We start from the raw sequence: 14368 nt of genomic DNA, 5'->3' as shown, positions 1-14368 counted from the left end.
TGACTCTCATCCTTTAATCTTTCATGTTGTGGGGCACTTTGTGTTGATCTGAAGTTTTAAGAGCGTATTACACATTTATGAATCTCACTTTTGTAAGCAAAAGTTAAAAATACTGTCAAGTATGAGCAGTTTGAGAAAAGCTTTTTTGAAGACTGGATACCAGGGCTTCAATACTCATTTACACAAGCTCACAATTTCCAAATAAAAATATACCACCATAAAAGTGCATGGCAATGCTGTATTTAAATACATACAGCTATCTGGCATTCCTTTGAAAATTAACATCTCATTTCCTTACTACAATGAGCTCTGCAGGCTGTTGAGAGCAACTTCTAACCATTTTGATCTGAAAAAAATTGACATACTGGTATTTTCTAAACCCGCAGCAATACGAAAAACAAACCACTTGAGAACATTAATAAACTCTTTTTTAAAAAAATAGTGATGAGTTGTTTCTCTACAGTATTTATTTCCAGTTTTCAAGTAGCATTGAATTTAAATTTTAAAAGTCTCTACATGGTAAACATATGATAATGAAAAGTCATTATACAAAAGCTTTGCACAAAACATACTGAAATTACAGAGTAATGATCAAAATTAAGCAAGAGAAATACGATCCCAAACAAAATGTTCCATTTACTGAATAATTTCCATGGAGTTGTGCTTGTCATCTTCTGGAATATCTGTTAAGTGATGAAAAAAAGGACGACCATGAACACAGCCTTTATTTTCCTTTCCAAGCTGTTGCTTCATCCTGTAAATTGTGTTTTGTACATCCTCTTTTGACAAATGTAAGGGCAGCTGCCGAGCTAAACGTACTGCTTCTCCCTGTGGAAAGGAAAAACAAAAACAAAATCTCAGTGGTTTAAGTACCACTTTTTAATGCATTAACCTGGGGCTACCACAAAGCAGGACTAAGTCACTCTTTTCTGCTGATAAGTATTCCGAATCCCAGAAACACAAATGTAACACTGAACATGCATTTTTGGTAGTATCATGATACTTCAAAACTGGAGTCACACACAGTCAAGCCTCCTGGTCATGTCTGCACTCAACTTTTCTTAAGGGTCCACTTCTGAAAGATACTTTTGTGTTTTTGAATATTGTATTTCCTGTTGGCACCCGTATCATCTGAATATGTTTACTAGTCCACAAGACACATTCTATACCACAAACTTAACAAACATAAATGAAGTCAGTCAGCTAAATGAAGTTTTAAAAAAAAGGCTACAATGACATTTTAGAATCATGCTGTATTGCCTATTGCATCCAGTTCTCTCAATTCTAGAAAGCAGGACAAGTAACTGTTGAACGGTACTGAAGCACCTCAAAGATTCACACAACCTGAAAGAGAAGCTGTCAGGTTTTCTCCTTCCTCCTCTGAGTTGGGCCTCCCTGCCATAGCCTTCTCTTCTGTGTTTTAGTAGTGTTGCCTAGACAGAAATGGATGTGCTAACCTGAAGCAGTGTTCATGCTTTATTCTGAGTCTTTTCATTTTGTTTGTCTGGGATTTTCTCTCACTCTTCCAAGTGGAAAAAAGATCACTGTGGACTACCCTCTACCTAGGAAGGCTGCTTCTTTAGCAATTATCCTGTGCTTTCTTCCGCCTCTACCAAAATGTAGCAAAAGCTGCAGACACCTTGCCTGCTCACCACAAAGCCTGTGTGAACCTGAACACGACAGTAAGTGTTGTTTCCAGCCTTTACCTCCCAGAGCTGTGAAATGAACTCAAGTGTTTATTTTTACAGTATCATTTCTTACAATGGCAAGCCACACACTTCCTAGTCGATATCTATTTTCCATCTTCTTCTGTTACTACTGCACATGCATCTTCTTTCTAACAGTTCCTCACAGAATCAACATTGGTCTTGAGAAGCCTTCCCTCGATAATCTATTTATAGATATACATGCACCCATACATATAGATATCTGTATATGTGCATGTGTAGTGCTCTCTATAAACCAACTCCATCCCGCTCAATCTCCTTGGTAAGTATTCTGAAGCAGAGGAAATAAAGCTCCTGCCACCAAACCAAGTGACAAACCATTCCACACTGAACTCATCCCTTCTCTAAACTTCTTTCATCACTGCAGGATAATGGTTCAGTAGTGCACAACAGAATCACTCGCTCCCAAGGCAGCTGTAAATTTACTGCCCCCAAAAGACAGGGAAAGATTTGTATAATAGATGCTTAAAGTTAAAACACATTCTGTGCAAATGCCTAGGTCCATTCTAAAGTAGTCCAATCCAGGAAAGCATGTTAGAAAATGCTTCACTAAGAAGCAACTTAACATGTATTTTGGTAACCTTTTTTGAAAAGAGATATAAGAACTGGGATTAAGGATAGCATCAGTCAAACACCTAGACAAGAACTGGTAGAAAATTACTACTGTTAGTTACTCCAGCTTTAACTTTTATCAGTTGTGTCTGAAACTTCATGCCATTATTGTCTCTGGATGGATGACTTTATTTGCGTATCAAATATTAAGAGTCATCCCAGTTCCAACTGTTACATAACTACTTCTGTAATAAAACAGATTAAAAGATTCTTTTGCTCAAGTACCATATTTCTGGCAACTAATAATGCTGGCTACGTGCAAAGAACACATGCGTTCCTCCCGCCAGTGCACAGCAGAACTTAGTCACTACTGCGCTGAGTGGAATGGACTCACAAGACTGATGGTTGTCAGCATGTGCTTCCTCTAGCTGCAGAAGTTACTGGTGTTAACTAAATGCAAGCATTTGCAGAGGCATATGGGGTACACCGTATGTGAGACTTCATTTTTTACTTCAATATCTTAATTGCAGTGACAGCTGGCTTTTCTGAAAAAAAAAAAAAAAAAAAAAAACCAACAACCCCCCCCCCCCAAAAAAACCCACCCCAGAATTTCCATTTGTCTATCTCTACCCTTTCTTTGAATGAATCATAGGAATTTTTCTTCTTTAAGTAGAAATGCTGCACTTTGATTTTCATGACACAAGTGTAGTTGCTTGGAGGTTTACATGAGAATTAAGCTTCAATTAACGCCTACTTTTCATAAACCTTAAATCATTATTTAACTACTTCATGGATTTATTTACAAAGGTGTTACATCTTGGTGACTGCTCTGGATTCAGCTGCCTTTTGACTTTGTAAACCAATTTTATGGCCGTTCTGTATTTTAACATGGAGAAATGCCTTTCTAATCTGAAATCTGCCTACATAGAAACACTCCAAACAACTTTCAGCATGCATCACATTGGACGACTGAGTTTGGATACATCTGTCTGATGGAAAAATTTTGGCAAGAACTGCAGTACCCATACAACCTCAGAGACGATACGGCATTCTCCTTTTCGAAAGTAACTCCTGTTTAGAAGTACATTAATTAAAACAGAAAGCTGAAGAAAGATTTTCAAGCTCTTTAAGGATTTATTATAAACTTAGCTGGCCAATACTTAAAAGCACACTTCTGTCTTACCTCCAAGTAATTTATCACTTTGAGGGGTCTGCATTCATACACTTCCTTTGCATTTCCATTAATGACTGCATTCAGAATTTCTTTCAAATCAGAAGTACCGTAATATGGCAGACACTTTGCCATCCCTTCTATTTCCAGATGACTTTCTGTAGCTGAAGCACCTGAAAATACAAAAGCAAACCAGTAATTTATACACCACTCTGATTTCCATTCTGGAGCAATTCAGACAAACTGATGTAAAGTCACTTATTAAATGAGTATCTCAAATTCAATGCAATTAGGAAACTAGTTCCCTTGAGTGAAAAGCATACATTTATCCAAAGTTTCCTTACAATGACGTGTTTCTATTCACATCACAAACGTCTCAGCTTATTTTAATTCAAATCCTAGCTGTCACTGTTTAAATGCCTAAATCATTCTGCAGCATTTCCAGTCTTAAGCATAGCTTTAATTAAGGTTTCTATGGCCTTAATTACACACATGTGAAATTAAAGGAGAAGCTATGTATACATAATTCAATTTGAAAAAATTAAATCAGACCGTTCGCACTATTTCCTATGTAATTGGTTTTTCCCCTACCACAGCAGAGGAAGAACTCCAGCTCATATAACTAAAGGCTCTGTGACAAACTTCGTTATCATTCTCATAGTATCATTGCTGCAGCAGGTACCACTCTGAATTGGAACGATTACTAAAACATTTCAACAGCCTTCCCAACAACATACCCACTCAATCTCTGAGACGCAGAGATTCTATACTTCTAATTCACACTACTTAAAAAAAGAAAAATAGTGAAATCGCTGCTGTACAGCTATCTTTTCTTCCACTCTCAGTGAGAAGCAAGTTCTCTGGAGGTCAGGCTCACATATCCTCATGGAGTCTTTCAGAGCTCCTCCTCTCATTCACACTGGGTGCACAGAAAGCTCACCCCAACCTGGACAACTCCCTTCTCTTTTCCTCCACTACAAGCCTAAGTAGTAAAGAGCTTCACAGGGAGAGCATGGAAGAATACAATTCATAATAAAAATAAACTCGCTTTTCTGCAGTGGCCCCAGGTAGGATAAGTGACATTCAGCCATGGTTACAAATGGTTTTTGCAAATTCAAAAAAGCTGCAGATTCCACAAAAGTGGGTCAAACTAACAAACTGTGGTAAGAGATTGTTCCTGTTCCCGTTCAACACAGAATACTTTCATCATCGAGTGGAATGAAACTGCTATCCATGACTGGGCACCACTTATTAAATAGTCATTGAACAAGAGCAAAGATGAACAGGACAAGTGCACAGGTTGATTTTTTTCCTAAATATGGATGTGTCACCAAGTATATAATGCTTCTGGGCAGCCTTCAGCTTCATGGCAAGAGATACTTTGACCAGAGTGGCAGTTTGATACAGGGAACAATCCTGCCAATCACCCCCTCTCCTCAGTTAAAAAAAAAAAAAAAAAAAAAATCTCCAAGCCTCCTTCCCAGCTGTGTATTTAACACTGCTTTAGTTTGGAAACCTTATTTACTTTTTCACCCAGCATCATCTTCCCTCTTCTCTTTCAATGTCTTTCCCTGACCATGGCCAGCAAAACCAGACATCTTTTTTATGTACTACTCTAAGCCTGGGCTCAGACTCAGCTCAAAGCAAAACATTAAACTACCTGAAACTTCTCCAATTACAAGTCAGAAAAGATGACACACTATGACACTAGTTCCCCATGGAAAATGCTGCCAATAAGAGACAAAAGCAAAAGACAACGTCTGGTTTTAATCTCCTTTGGTTCTTTTTATTTTTATCCCAATTTTGCTTTAATAAAAGACTAGATTTGAGTTAATTGCTCCAGAGCATTTTGTTACGCTGCTTTCTCTCTAAAATGAGAACTTGATCTATTTGACAACCTTTCAATAATGCCCTTTATATGCTACCAAAGACAGGACAGAAAATTTTATCAAGTTTCAAGTGTCAAGATATTAAATTTAAAATTTTTTTTATTTCCAGTGCTTCCTTTTAAAGTTTCACGACAGCAAGGTTCTGGATTTGCAGAATTTTTTTTTGTTGGTTTTTTGGAGTTTTTTTGCAAATCCAGTAAACCCATCATATGTACTTCCTAAGGAGACAGATAATGCTGGATACTCTTCAGTTCCACTTTACTGCCTGCAAATTCTGACAGATTTGACTTCACCATTCTGCTCATTAACTTCGAAGTCAAAGGGGGCTTTTAAGAATCAAACATAGGGACAAACAATACAAATCCTGGCTAAAAGAAGCTTTCTTTGCTATTTCTGTTTGTGTCTCATTCTTCTCTGCTTTACATTCTTTAGACTGATATGTAGCCCACTGCATACTGATTAACAGATACTTACCTGCAAGACTGTAGGAATTCTGATATTGGCAACATACAATGATATAAGCAGACATCCAGGCCTCAGTGTGCTTGTAAATTTTTGACAAATGTACATTAAGATTTTTGAGCAGTCAAACAGCAGCCTCCAAGCAGTTTCCATGGTAGTTTCTATGAAATGCTTTGGAACTTCCAAGGAAAGTATTTCCACGAACAAATAAACTAGATCTCAACTGACTAAAAATGTGGATTTCTCATTGCTGCAAATTTCCCCTTTCTCCTTCCAAACAAAGCATTCACAATTGTCTTTGGATAATTCCTTCTTAATGGCCAGGAAAAACTGTTCTCTTCCAGCTGCCATCTAGATTAGGTGACACTATAAGACTGTCTATCTTCCAGTCTATGGTCAAAACCAAACTGAAGAGAAGTAACAGCATGATATTCCACTGGTTGGTCACAAGAGCCAAGGCAGCTTTTACTACCAAGGAAGGTAAGTTATTTACCTATTATTGCTCTTTGAGTCCTTATAAGAACATTCTTCAAATACACATTTGTTGGGTACACATATTTTACCAGGCAGACAATTCCACTGTTTGAGCACAGCCCATGGCCCACCACTGCCACAAAAACAAAGATGAATGTGTTCTGCTGTCAGTTTCTTTACAGCCAAGAGTTAGCATCTCTTGGACTTCCACAGAAGGAAACAGACAGATGTGCTGTGAAGGTACACATAAACACATCTTAAGGAGGCCTGGACAGAAAGTAATCCATCTTACTTCTTGAAATGCTTCTCTGTATGTAGGGGTCACTGCAAGTTATACGCAGCAAACCACTGCCTGGCAGATCCCAGAACACTGAGCTAAATAAAAGCAAACAGATTGCTCTCCCAAAGGTAGCATCGCTTGAAGCCTCAGTAGGGCCAGAACATGAGGGGGCGGGAGGGCAGTGGAAGACGGACTGGAGCTCAGCGTCACAGCTTTGCAAATCACAACAACTGGCACATTCCACAAAGAAACCATTGATTTTGCCTAACTGACATACTTACAGCAAGAAGCTTTTTCTGAGCTATTTCACAACATGTTTTTCATTGTCAGCTATCCAGAGAAAAATCTGGTTGACTACTCCTTAGGCTGCTGAGCAGTCAATATAAAGAGAAGCAAGGAGACATTACAGAAGATCTTAGTCTACCAAAACAGAAGAGAAGGCACATCCAAGATATAGGACACTGGGCACAGCTTTGGCCGCAGTAATACAGTCTGTGAACAATACGGAACAGAAGTAGCTGTATTCCTGTCTTACAAAGAGAGCTTTCCAAGGACAGACTTCCCCAGAAATGAAACTCTTGCACTCTTGTAAAAATAACAAAGGCTGCATCGTGAAAAAGGAAAACATCAGCAGAAGTTCACTCTTCCCATCAAAATGACAGAACAAAGATGAAACCCCATGTAGTACTGAGTCCTTGTTACAAAGAAAAGGCCTAATTAATCTTTCCCAAACCTACTAGGAGTACTCCAAGAAAAACACCTTTAAAATATAAGGCTGACATAATGGAACATTTAACCTTTTAAGGGAATAAATGAAATAAGCACTTGATAGCTGTTATTAAAAAAGATCAAAAGACAATCTCTGGCTAAAAAAACCCAAAACCCCAAACAACCAAAAGCCAGCCCAATTCTAATTCCAAGAGTAGTTCAACATCCCAACTATAAACTGCCTTTACTACTCATCTACTAAAAATACTCGCAATGCTCAAGCTGAGGTCAAGTAGATCAGTCTTGCTGTCCCTGTTTTGGGTTTGCATGGCAAGGCTTTGATAGCAGAAGGACTGCAGGGGTGGCGTCTGTGAGATGCTGCTAGAAGCTGACAGAAGCAATGCCCACTAGCTCCAAGACAGAGCTGATGCTGGCCAAGGCTGAACCAATCAGCAACATTAGTAGTGCCTCTGCAATAACAATTAAGGAGACAAAAAGAAGGAGGAAAAAAAAGAAGCATAATTTTTTTCAGCCAGAGATAAGTGAGAAGACAAGAAACTTCAGACACCAAGGCCAGTGAAGGAGGAGGGGGAGGCAATGCCCCAAGTACCAAAACAGAGATTCCCCTGCAGCCCATGGTAAAGACTGTGGAGAGGCAGGCTGTCTACCTGCAGCCCATGGAGGACCCCAAGCTAGAGCAGGTTGAGGCACCCAAAGAAGGCTGTGACCACTTGGGAAGCCCACACTGGGGCAGGCTCCTGACAGGACCTGTGACAAGAGGAACCCATGCTCGAGCAGCTTTTCTGGCAGGACTTGTGACCCATACTGGTGCAGTCTGTCCCTGAAGGGCTTGCATCCTATGGAATAAAACCAGAAAGGAGCAGTTTGTAAAGAGCTGCAGCCCATGGGAAGGATTCATGCTGGAGAAGCTCATGGAGGACTGTCTCCTGAGGGTAGGACCCCATGCTGGAGGGTGAGGAGTCCTGTCCCTTAGAAGGAAGGAGCAGTAGAGACAATATGTGATAAACTGACCCCAACACCCACTCCCTGTCTCCCTGTGCCGCTGAGAAGGTGTAGGTAGAGAATTTGTGAGTAAAGTTGAGCCTGTGGAGGGAGGGGTGGAGGGGAGGTGTTTGAAGATTTGGTTTTATTTCTCATTATTCCACTCTCTTGTGCTTGGTAAAAATTAGTTGGGTTTTTTCACAGTCAAGTCCAGTTTGCTCATGACAGTAATTGATGAGTGATCTCTCCCTGTCCTTATCTCAACCCATGAACCTTTCATTATACTTTCTCTGTCCTGGCCAGCTGAGTGAGTGATAGAGTGGCTTTGGTGGCACTTGGCTGTCAGCCACCACACTGTGGCATCAGAAACATATCAGAATCAGCAGAACAGGCTCCTCAGTCAGAGAGGTGTCTGCAACAAAGCAAGTGGATCAGAAGAGGAGGGAGAATGAGTGAGGACAAAAGGTATTACTATACAGATGTTGTTTAGCATCTGCCAAAACAAAGAAAACAGAAGGCATGAGTTAGGACAGATATCAGAATTCCCAACTGAACACTGGGAAGACAGCCCAGTCTTCCAGAAACAGGTGGATTTCTGCCTGCCTGTGCCCTGGGTGTCACACGGTGTCACGGAGTTCAGAGTGAGGCATGTTCATGCTATGCCTGTGCCAGGCTCCTGGTAGCTTATTAAGAGTAACTTAAGTTCAGAACCACCCAGTAGCTAAAAGGCCTTGGCCATTAAAGTGTGTAGTAGTATTTCTGTGAGTTCCAAGCATTGTGAGGGAATGAGATTGAGTTTCTGAGTATTAATCCAGAGACCCACCAATCTTAGTGAAAGAGTAATGATTTTTTTTTTTTTTGAATCCAGTAAGTGAAGTTGTTTTTTACAGAAAAGTCAATGGGAAAAGGAATTTGGATTGGACGTTTTTTCAAAGTAAGAAACTATTAGAATCAATATCTTGATAACAAGTTCCTCAGGGTCATAAGTTGCCAAAAGACAAAAATTTAAACTTCAAAGAAGCATCTTTACAACAACCAGTTGAGATGGAACCCCAATGCAACAAGGGAATTACCAACATCACCTTCCAAATTACGGGAGCTGTTCAGATTTTCTTGTTATTAAATAGTCAATCCTGAAAAACACTCCCCACACCAAGAGGAAATAAGGAATGAATCTATGGTCCTCTATTAAAGTGATCATATTCACCTAGGAAACACTCCTAGTGAGGTACTATATACCAAAGCAAGAGGTCTTGCATTCCAAATTAATATCTGAGTATTATGAGTAGACTTAACATATAACGGACAGCAAGATTTAGGGTCATTCTCCTTTGGCAGAATGTGCATGGAGATTTAAAAACAAAATAATCAATGCAATCTACTAGACTGACAGTCCCCTTCATAGATCACCATGGGTCAAGGAAAGCCTCTTCTGCAGCCCAAACTGCCAAACATAAAATTTTCCTTTATTCTTGTTTAGCAAGGGATCTTACAACTACCAATTGCACCACAGACTTGTCCGCATGGATCAACAGAAAAGACTTGTTACTTCACAAGAAGAAATTAAGAAAAATACCACATTCACCATCAAACGCATAGCTAAAGAAATGGAACTTTTGCTTGGGACAGAAAATAGGATGTCTCTGTCAGAAAAAGGAAATTTTCTACCATAGAAAACAAAACTCTTAACCCAGGATGAAAGAGGAAGTCACAAACCAGCGGCTATTAACAAGAAATAAACCTGCATTCAGAATGGAATATCTAATATGACCATGTCAGGGTTGAAATCCCAAAGGAAAGTATAGACCTTCAAATATACTAGAGTGGACCTTGACAGCAAGAAAGAGTTGTTAGTTGAGAAACAGCAAATACTAGAACTGCTCTGATTCACACAAAAACTTAGGAAAAAATAGTTACAAAAGGACAGACAGTGGGGTTCATGTGTGCTCCTATGGATGCTGCTACGGTGGGTTAAGTGCACATTTGCATTCTGGACACTTCCTTACAGCAAGATGGGCCTTTGTCATCCACCATGCAAAACAGCAACCCCATCCCAAAAGGGAAACAGAACTTTTCTGAGGCAACTTCTGGTTCAACAACATCTGAATGCACCCCTTTCAGGCTGTGTCTGAGTTTCAAAAAAGCCACAAGACACACTGAATTCAGACAGCCAACAAAAAAAGCCCCATTTCTATAAGGATAGTGAAGAATGTTTTATGAGACAAACTTTTCGAAGCGGAGAAATCCTACAGAATACTCAGGTGTAAGTGGGACAAATCACTCCCCTTCTGTAAACATCATAAAACAATCTATAAATTAAAAAACCTCAAACTGCATAGTGAAATTCCCAGAGAAAGGCACACAAGGAGTGTTAATATTAACACCCATGTTTCTAATGATCAGGTTTAATAAGTAGCTGTAACAGTTGCATATTTGCAGAAGACAGCATATTTCAGGGATGAGTTTAAGAAAAAAAAAAAGAAAAAAAAGAAGAGACTGATGAAGTATTAAGTAAAAATCCTTGGGTCAGTTGGAGAAAAGGCTGGAAAAATTCCATTTGTTTGCTGGTATTTCTACTTTCATCCGCATTGGTATGCTCTTTTAGTAACAGAGGCTGTAACTGCTATAATGTCATCAGCAGAAGCTTATAAACATGACTGACAAGCCTCAGATGTTATTAACGTTTCATTCAGATTTCCATCCTTCATATGGGCTAGCTGTACAGTACTGGTCAAGTCCACAACCACAGTGCATTGACCTGTACAGGCTATATAAAAGACTTACTTTCAGTAACTGTAAACTAAATGAAAAGAGTTTCCTCACAAAGGCTTGATTTCCTTTGTTTTACATGCTTCAGAACACAGGACTGGAAGATGGTTACTACTTCCTGGTTACTGCACTGTTTCCCTTGCTGTTATATTGGACAATTTTGCTCTTAAACTAATCAAGCTATCTTAAAACTCCCCAGCTCCACACCACCAGTCAACTGCTTTCTTCCATTGCTGCCTAGACAGAGTCTTCAAAATCTCAGATTCAGTTTATTCACATACAGCTTACATCAATTAGATTTTGGGAGGTGAAAAAAGGTATGTGAGCAAAAAGGCAAAGCAACAACCCCTTTCTATCATATTTGTGTAGAGACATACCACAGACCTCCTCTAGCTTTTGATCGGCAAGTCTGAAAAAACCTTTTAAGAGCTGCTGCTTAAAATACACCCTATATTCCCCTGATGATTCAATCTAAGATTATTACCATGAATACCTCTTCTACAAATGTGTTGCTCTTTATCTATGGATTGATCCAGTCAGAAAGAAGTTTCCTTAGTTTTACTGTGCATGGTTCAGTAAAAACAGCTTAGGCTCTGTTCCTCCTGAGAGCCAGCCTCTGAGCAAAGGAGTTGCTCTCCATCCCTTTTTTTTACCTACCCTTAAAAGATCCCATATGTTACAGTAGATCTGTCATCACTATACATATGTGGGGATCTGTAACACATGAAGCTATAGCATTTCTAACAGCTCTTACAGCGAATCTTTTCTCTGAGCTGTCAGCTAGGTACTACCCCCAAAGATGTTTGCTTTTCTTGGAATTCTGCTGGAAAAATCCTGGTTGGCAGTATGGACCGTAGGTGAGTTTACAACAGCATCCCTATAAATCGTTCTTCAGAAAAAGGTATAAACATTTGATCTCCCTTGCTAAGGTAAAAGGATCTTCTAGGAAACAGGTTTACTCTGTGATCCATGTAGAGGCATTGAAAAGTAGGCTGTATCCAACAAAAATAAAGTACAGATAAAACTCTACCTAAAGTTCAGATGGCGACCCTGTCACCCCGCTCTTTACTGGCCGCTTTGGGCTCTGTGTTACAACCCCGATAGGAAAGTCATTCAATAACCAGATCCAGCTCCTTACTGGACCTCCTCAACAACAGAGCAGTCACCAGCTAAAGCACATACAGAAGTTTCTGCAAGTAGTATCACCTTGGAAGAAGCTGCCTAGAGTAAGGAAGTCTCACCAGTTTAATCCAAATTCAGTCACAACAGCAATTAAGAATATTGACATCCATAATTTTGAGATGAGAAGAAAACATACAAGCCAGGAAATGTGAATTTCAGAAACACTATGAAGTTTTCTGTTCAAATACCAGTTTCCGTTACTTGATGTTGTATGTAGATTATAGAGGATGTTAGTGCTTTCAATGGTACAGTGATGTAGAATAACACATTCTACATTAACAGTCATTTAAATCATTACATCGGAAGAAACAAGATCCAATATGACTAAAAGGCTTTTTAGCCATCGTACCTTCTATCACTTTTATCTGGAATCCATTTGCTATGAGCCTTGGATCTGACAAATAACCTGATCCACTGAAACTCTGGTAATCATTCTGCATTTTATAAAGAGCAGCCATATACTGAGATCCACCAAGAAGACTAGAAAAAAAAAATAAATACCCAGAAGGTTAAAGATCCAAAATCCATAATTTGAAAATTAGAACTGTGAGAAAAAGAAAGAAAAAGTGAAGAAGCAATGCAAAGAGGCCAAAAATTTTAGAGGTATTCTGAAAAAATAATTGGTCTAAAAAACTAAACAGCCACTATTTTCTTAAAAAGTGACCAGGTTTAGGCATATAATAATAATAATAATAATGTAAGCCATGAGAGAAGGATAGATAGAGCGAAATTGTGAAAGTGTGGAGCATTTAATTATCCTCTGGAAGAAGAAATTTGTCTTCACTGCACTATTGATGAAACTGGTCAAAATTCACACTTACTACAGCTGGAGCATGACCAGGCCTGCTCATTACTATAGCTACTATAATTACTTTGTACACAAAACAAAGATCAGTACTTACAGAGGATCAAATGCCCACACAGAAAATAATCACATAATTAGCAAACAGGGACTTACCAGGTTTCTCTATAAATCATTATCAAATGATACTTGAAATAACGTACAAAGTATTGCTCCATTGTACTATACCTGTCTGTTAACACAATTGGTTTGTCCAGTTTCTCTACCGGAAGCTTATGGTTCATCAGTAGTCTTTTGCATAGCAAAGCTTCTTCCAATCTATATGGATTCAGCAACATTAACTTTTTTTCAGTAGCAAATATCCAGACATCAGGAAAACTCTGACGATGGATCAGGAAAAGCTCATGTTCATTTGAATCATTCTTCTCCTGTCTCTGAAGGTAATGTCTACAGGAATTCAGAGAAAAAGGCACCGTCACAGTTTTCACAGGCGGCTGAGGTTTCCACTTTTCAATTTGAAAGTTAAGCATCTTGTTAAGCTTCTGTTGGCCTGATGGGGGACTCTTCAGCTTGGGTTTCTTTTTCTCTGCCTCCTTTGTTGGTTGACGTGCTGCTTGTTCCACAGCCTTCTTGGCCTCTCTGTCATACCGTTCTTGGTCTTTAGCAGCTTTTATTTCATAACTTAAAAGAGAAAACAAATCACTAGAATAATCAGACCAAAAAACCCAAGCTCTAACTCCTAACATACTAAAACAAAAGGCAAGGTATCCATTCCATCAGACCCCATGGCAGCACATCAGTAAGCTTTGTACTACAACAGCGGTGGGAAATGATCCTATTATATTACCCTGCGAAGACGGCAAGTTGGAAATTTTTCTTCATCATGACAGCCAGCAAGACCTGAATTACTCAAGGGGGAGGAGTAGCCTGCATCACACCAAAAGCTACAGCAGGTTGCTTTTGACCTCAGTCCCAAAGAGGGGACTGTTTAGCCTTAATTCACAACCAGATCAGATACACAGTTTTGAAGTTCTATCCTAAACATATTTACAGCCCAATTTGCAGAGCCCTTTAAGCAACTAGAGCTCTACTAGAACCCAAGAGGAGTCCATGCAGTTTGCTGGGAGTTTGGAGCCTAAGTAACTTTGTATCAAACAAAGCCCTAGGCTAGTGAATTTGTACATTGGAGTCCAAATGGCCTAAAATGAACCACATATATAAAGCCTAAGAATGCAGCATAGATACAATTACCACAGAATTCTGCAACTAACTCACTTACAGATTCTTAACAAAGTACTCCGTGGTGCTTAATAGTTACAACATGTCTACATTCTAAAGCTCTACAACCTG

The 14368-nt window shown here is 39.3% G+C and overlaps 1 protein-coding gene across 1 annotated transcript in view; it reads right to left on the bottom strand.

The window, feature by feature from the left end:
• Positions 1 to 447: 447 nt before the first annotated feature.
• PMS1 (PMS1 homolog 1, mismatch repair system component) overlaps positions 448 to 14368 on the bottom strand; it is a 47741-nt gene continuing 33820 nt past the window's right edge. Inside the window, exons 11-14 of the mRNA XM_084264851.1 lie at positions 13247 to 13699; positions 12566 to 12696; positions 3463 to 3623; positions 448 to 828 (exon numbers count right to left, since the gene is read on the bottom strand). Coding sequence (XP_084120977.1) covers positions 637 to 828; positions 3463 to 3623; positions 12566 to 12696; positions 13247 to 13699 — 937 coding nt within the window. The 3' untranslated portion in view covers positions 448 to 636. The remainder of the gene's footprint in view (positions 829 to 3462; positions 3624 to 12565; positions 12697 to 13246; positions 13700 to 14368) is intronic.

This window comes from Gallinula chloropus, assembly GCF_964237585.1.
Source record: "Gallinula chloropus genome assembly, chromosome: 5".
Classification (NCBI taxonomy): Eukaryota; Metazoa; Chordata; class Aves; order Gruiformes; family Rallidae; genus Gallinula; species Gallinula chloropus.
This window is presented reverse-complemented; position numbering and strand designations above follow the sequence as displayed.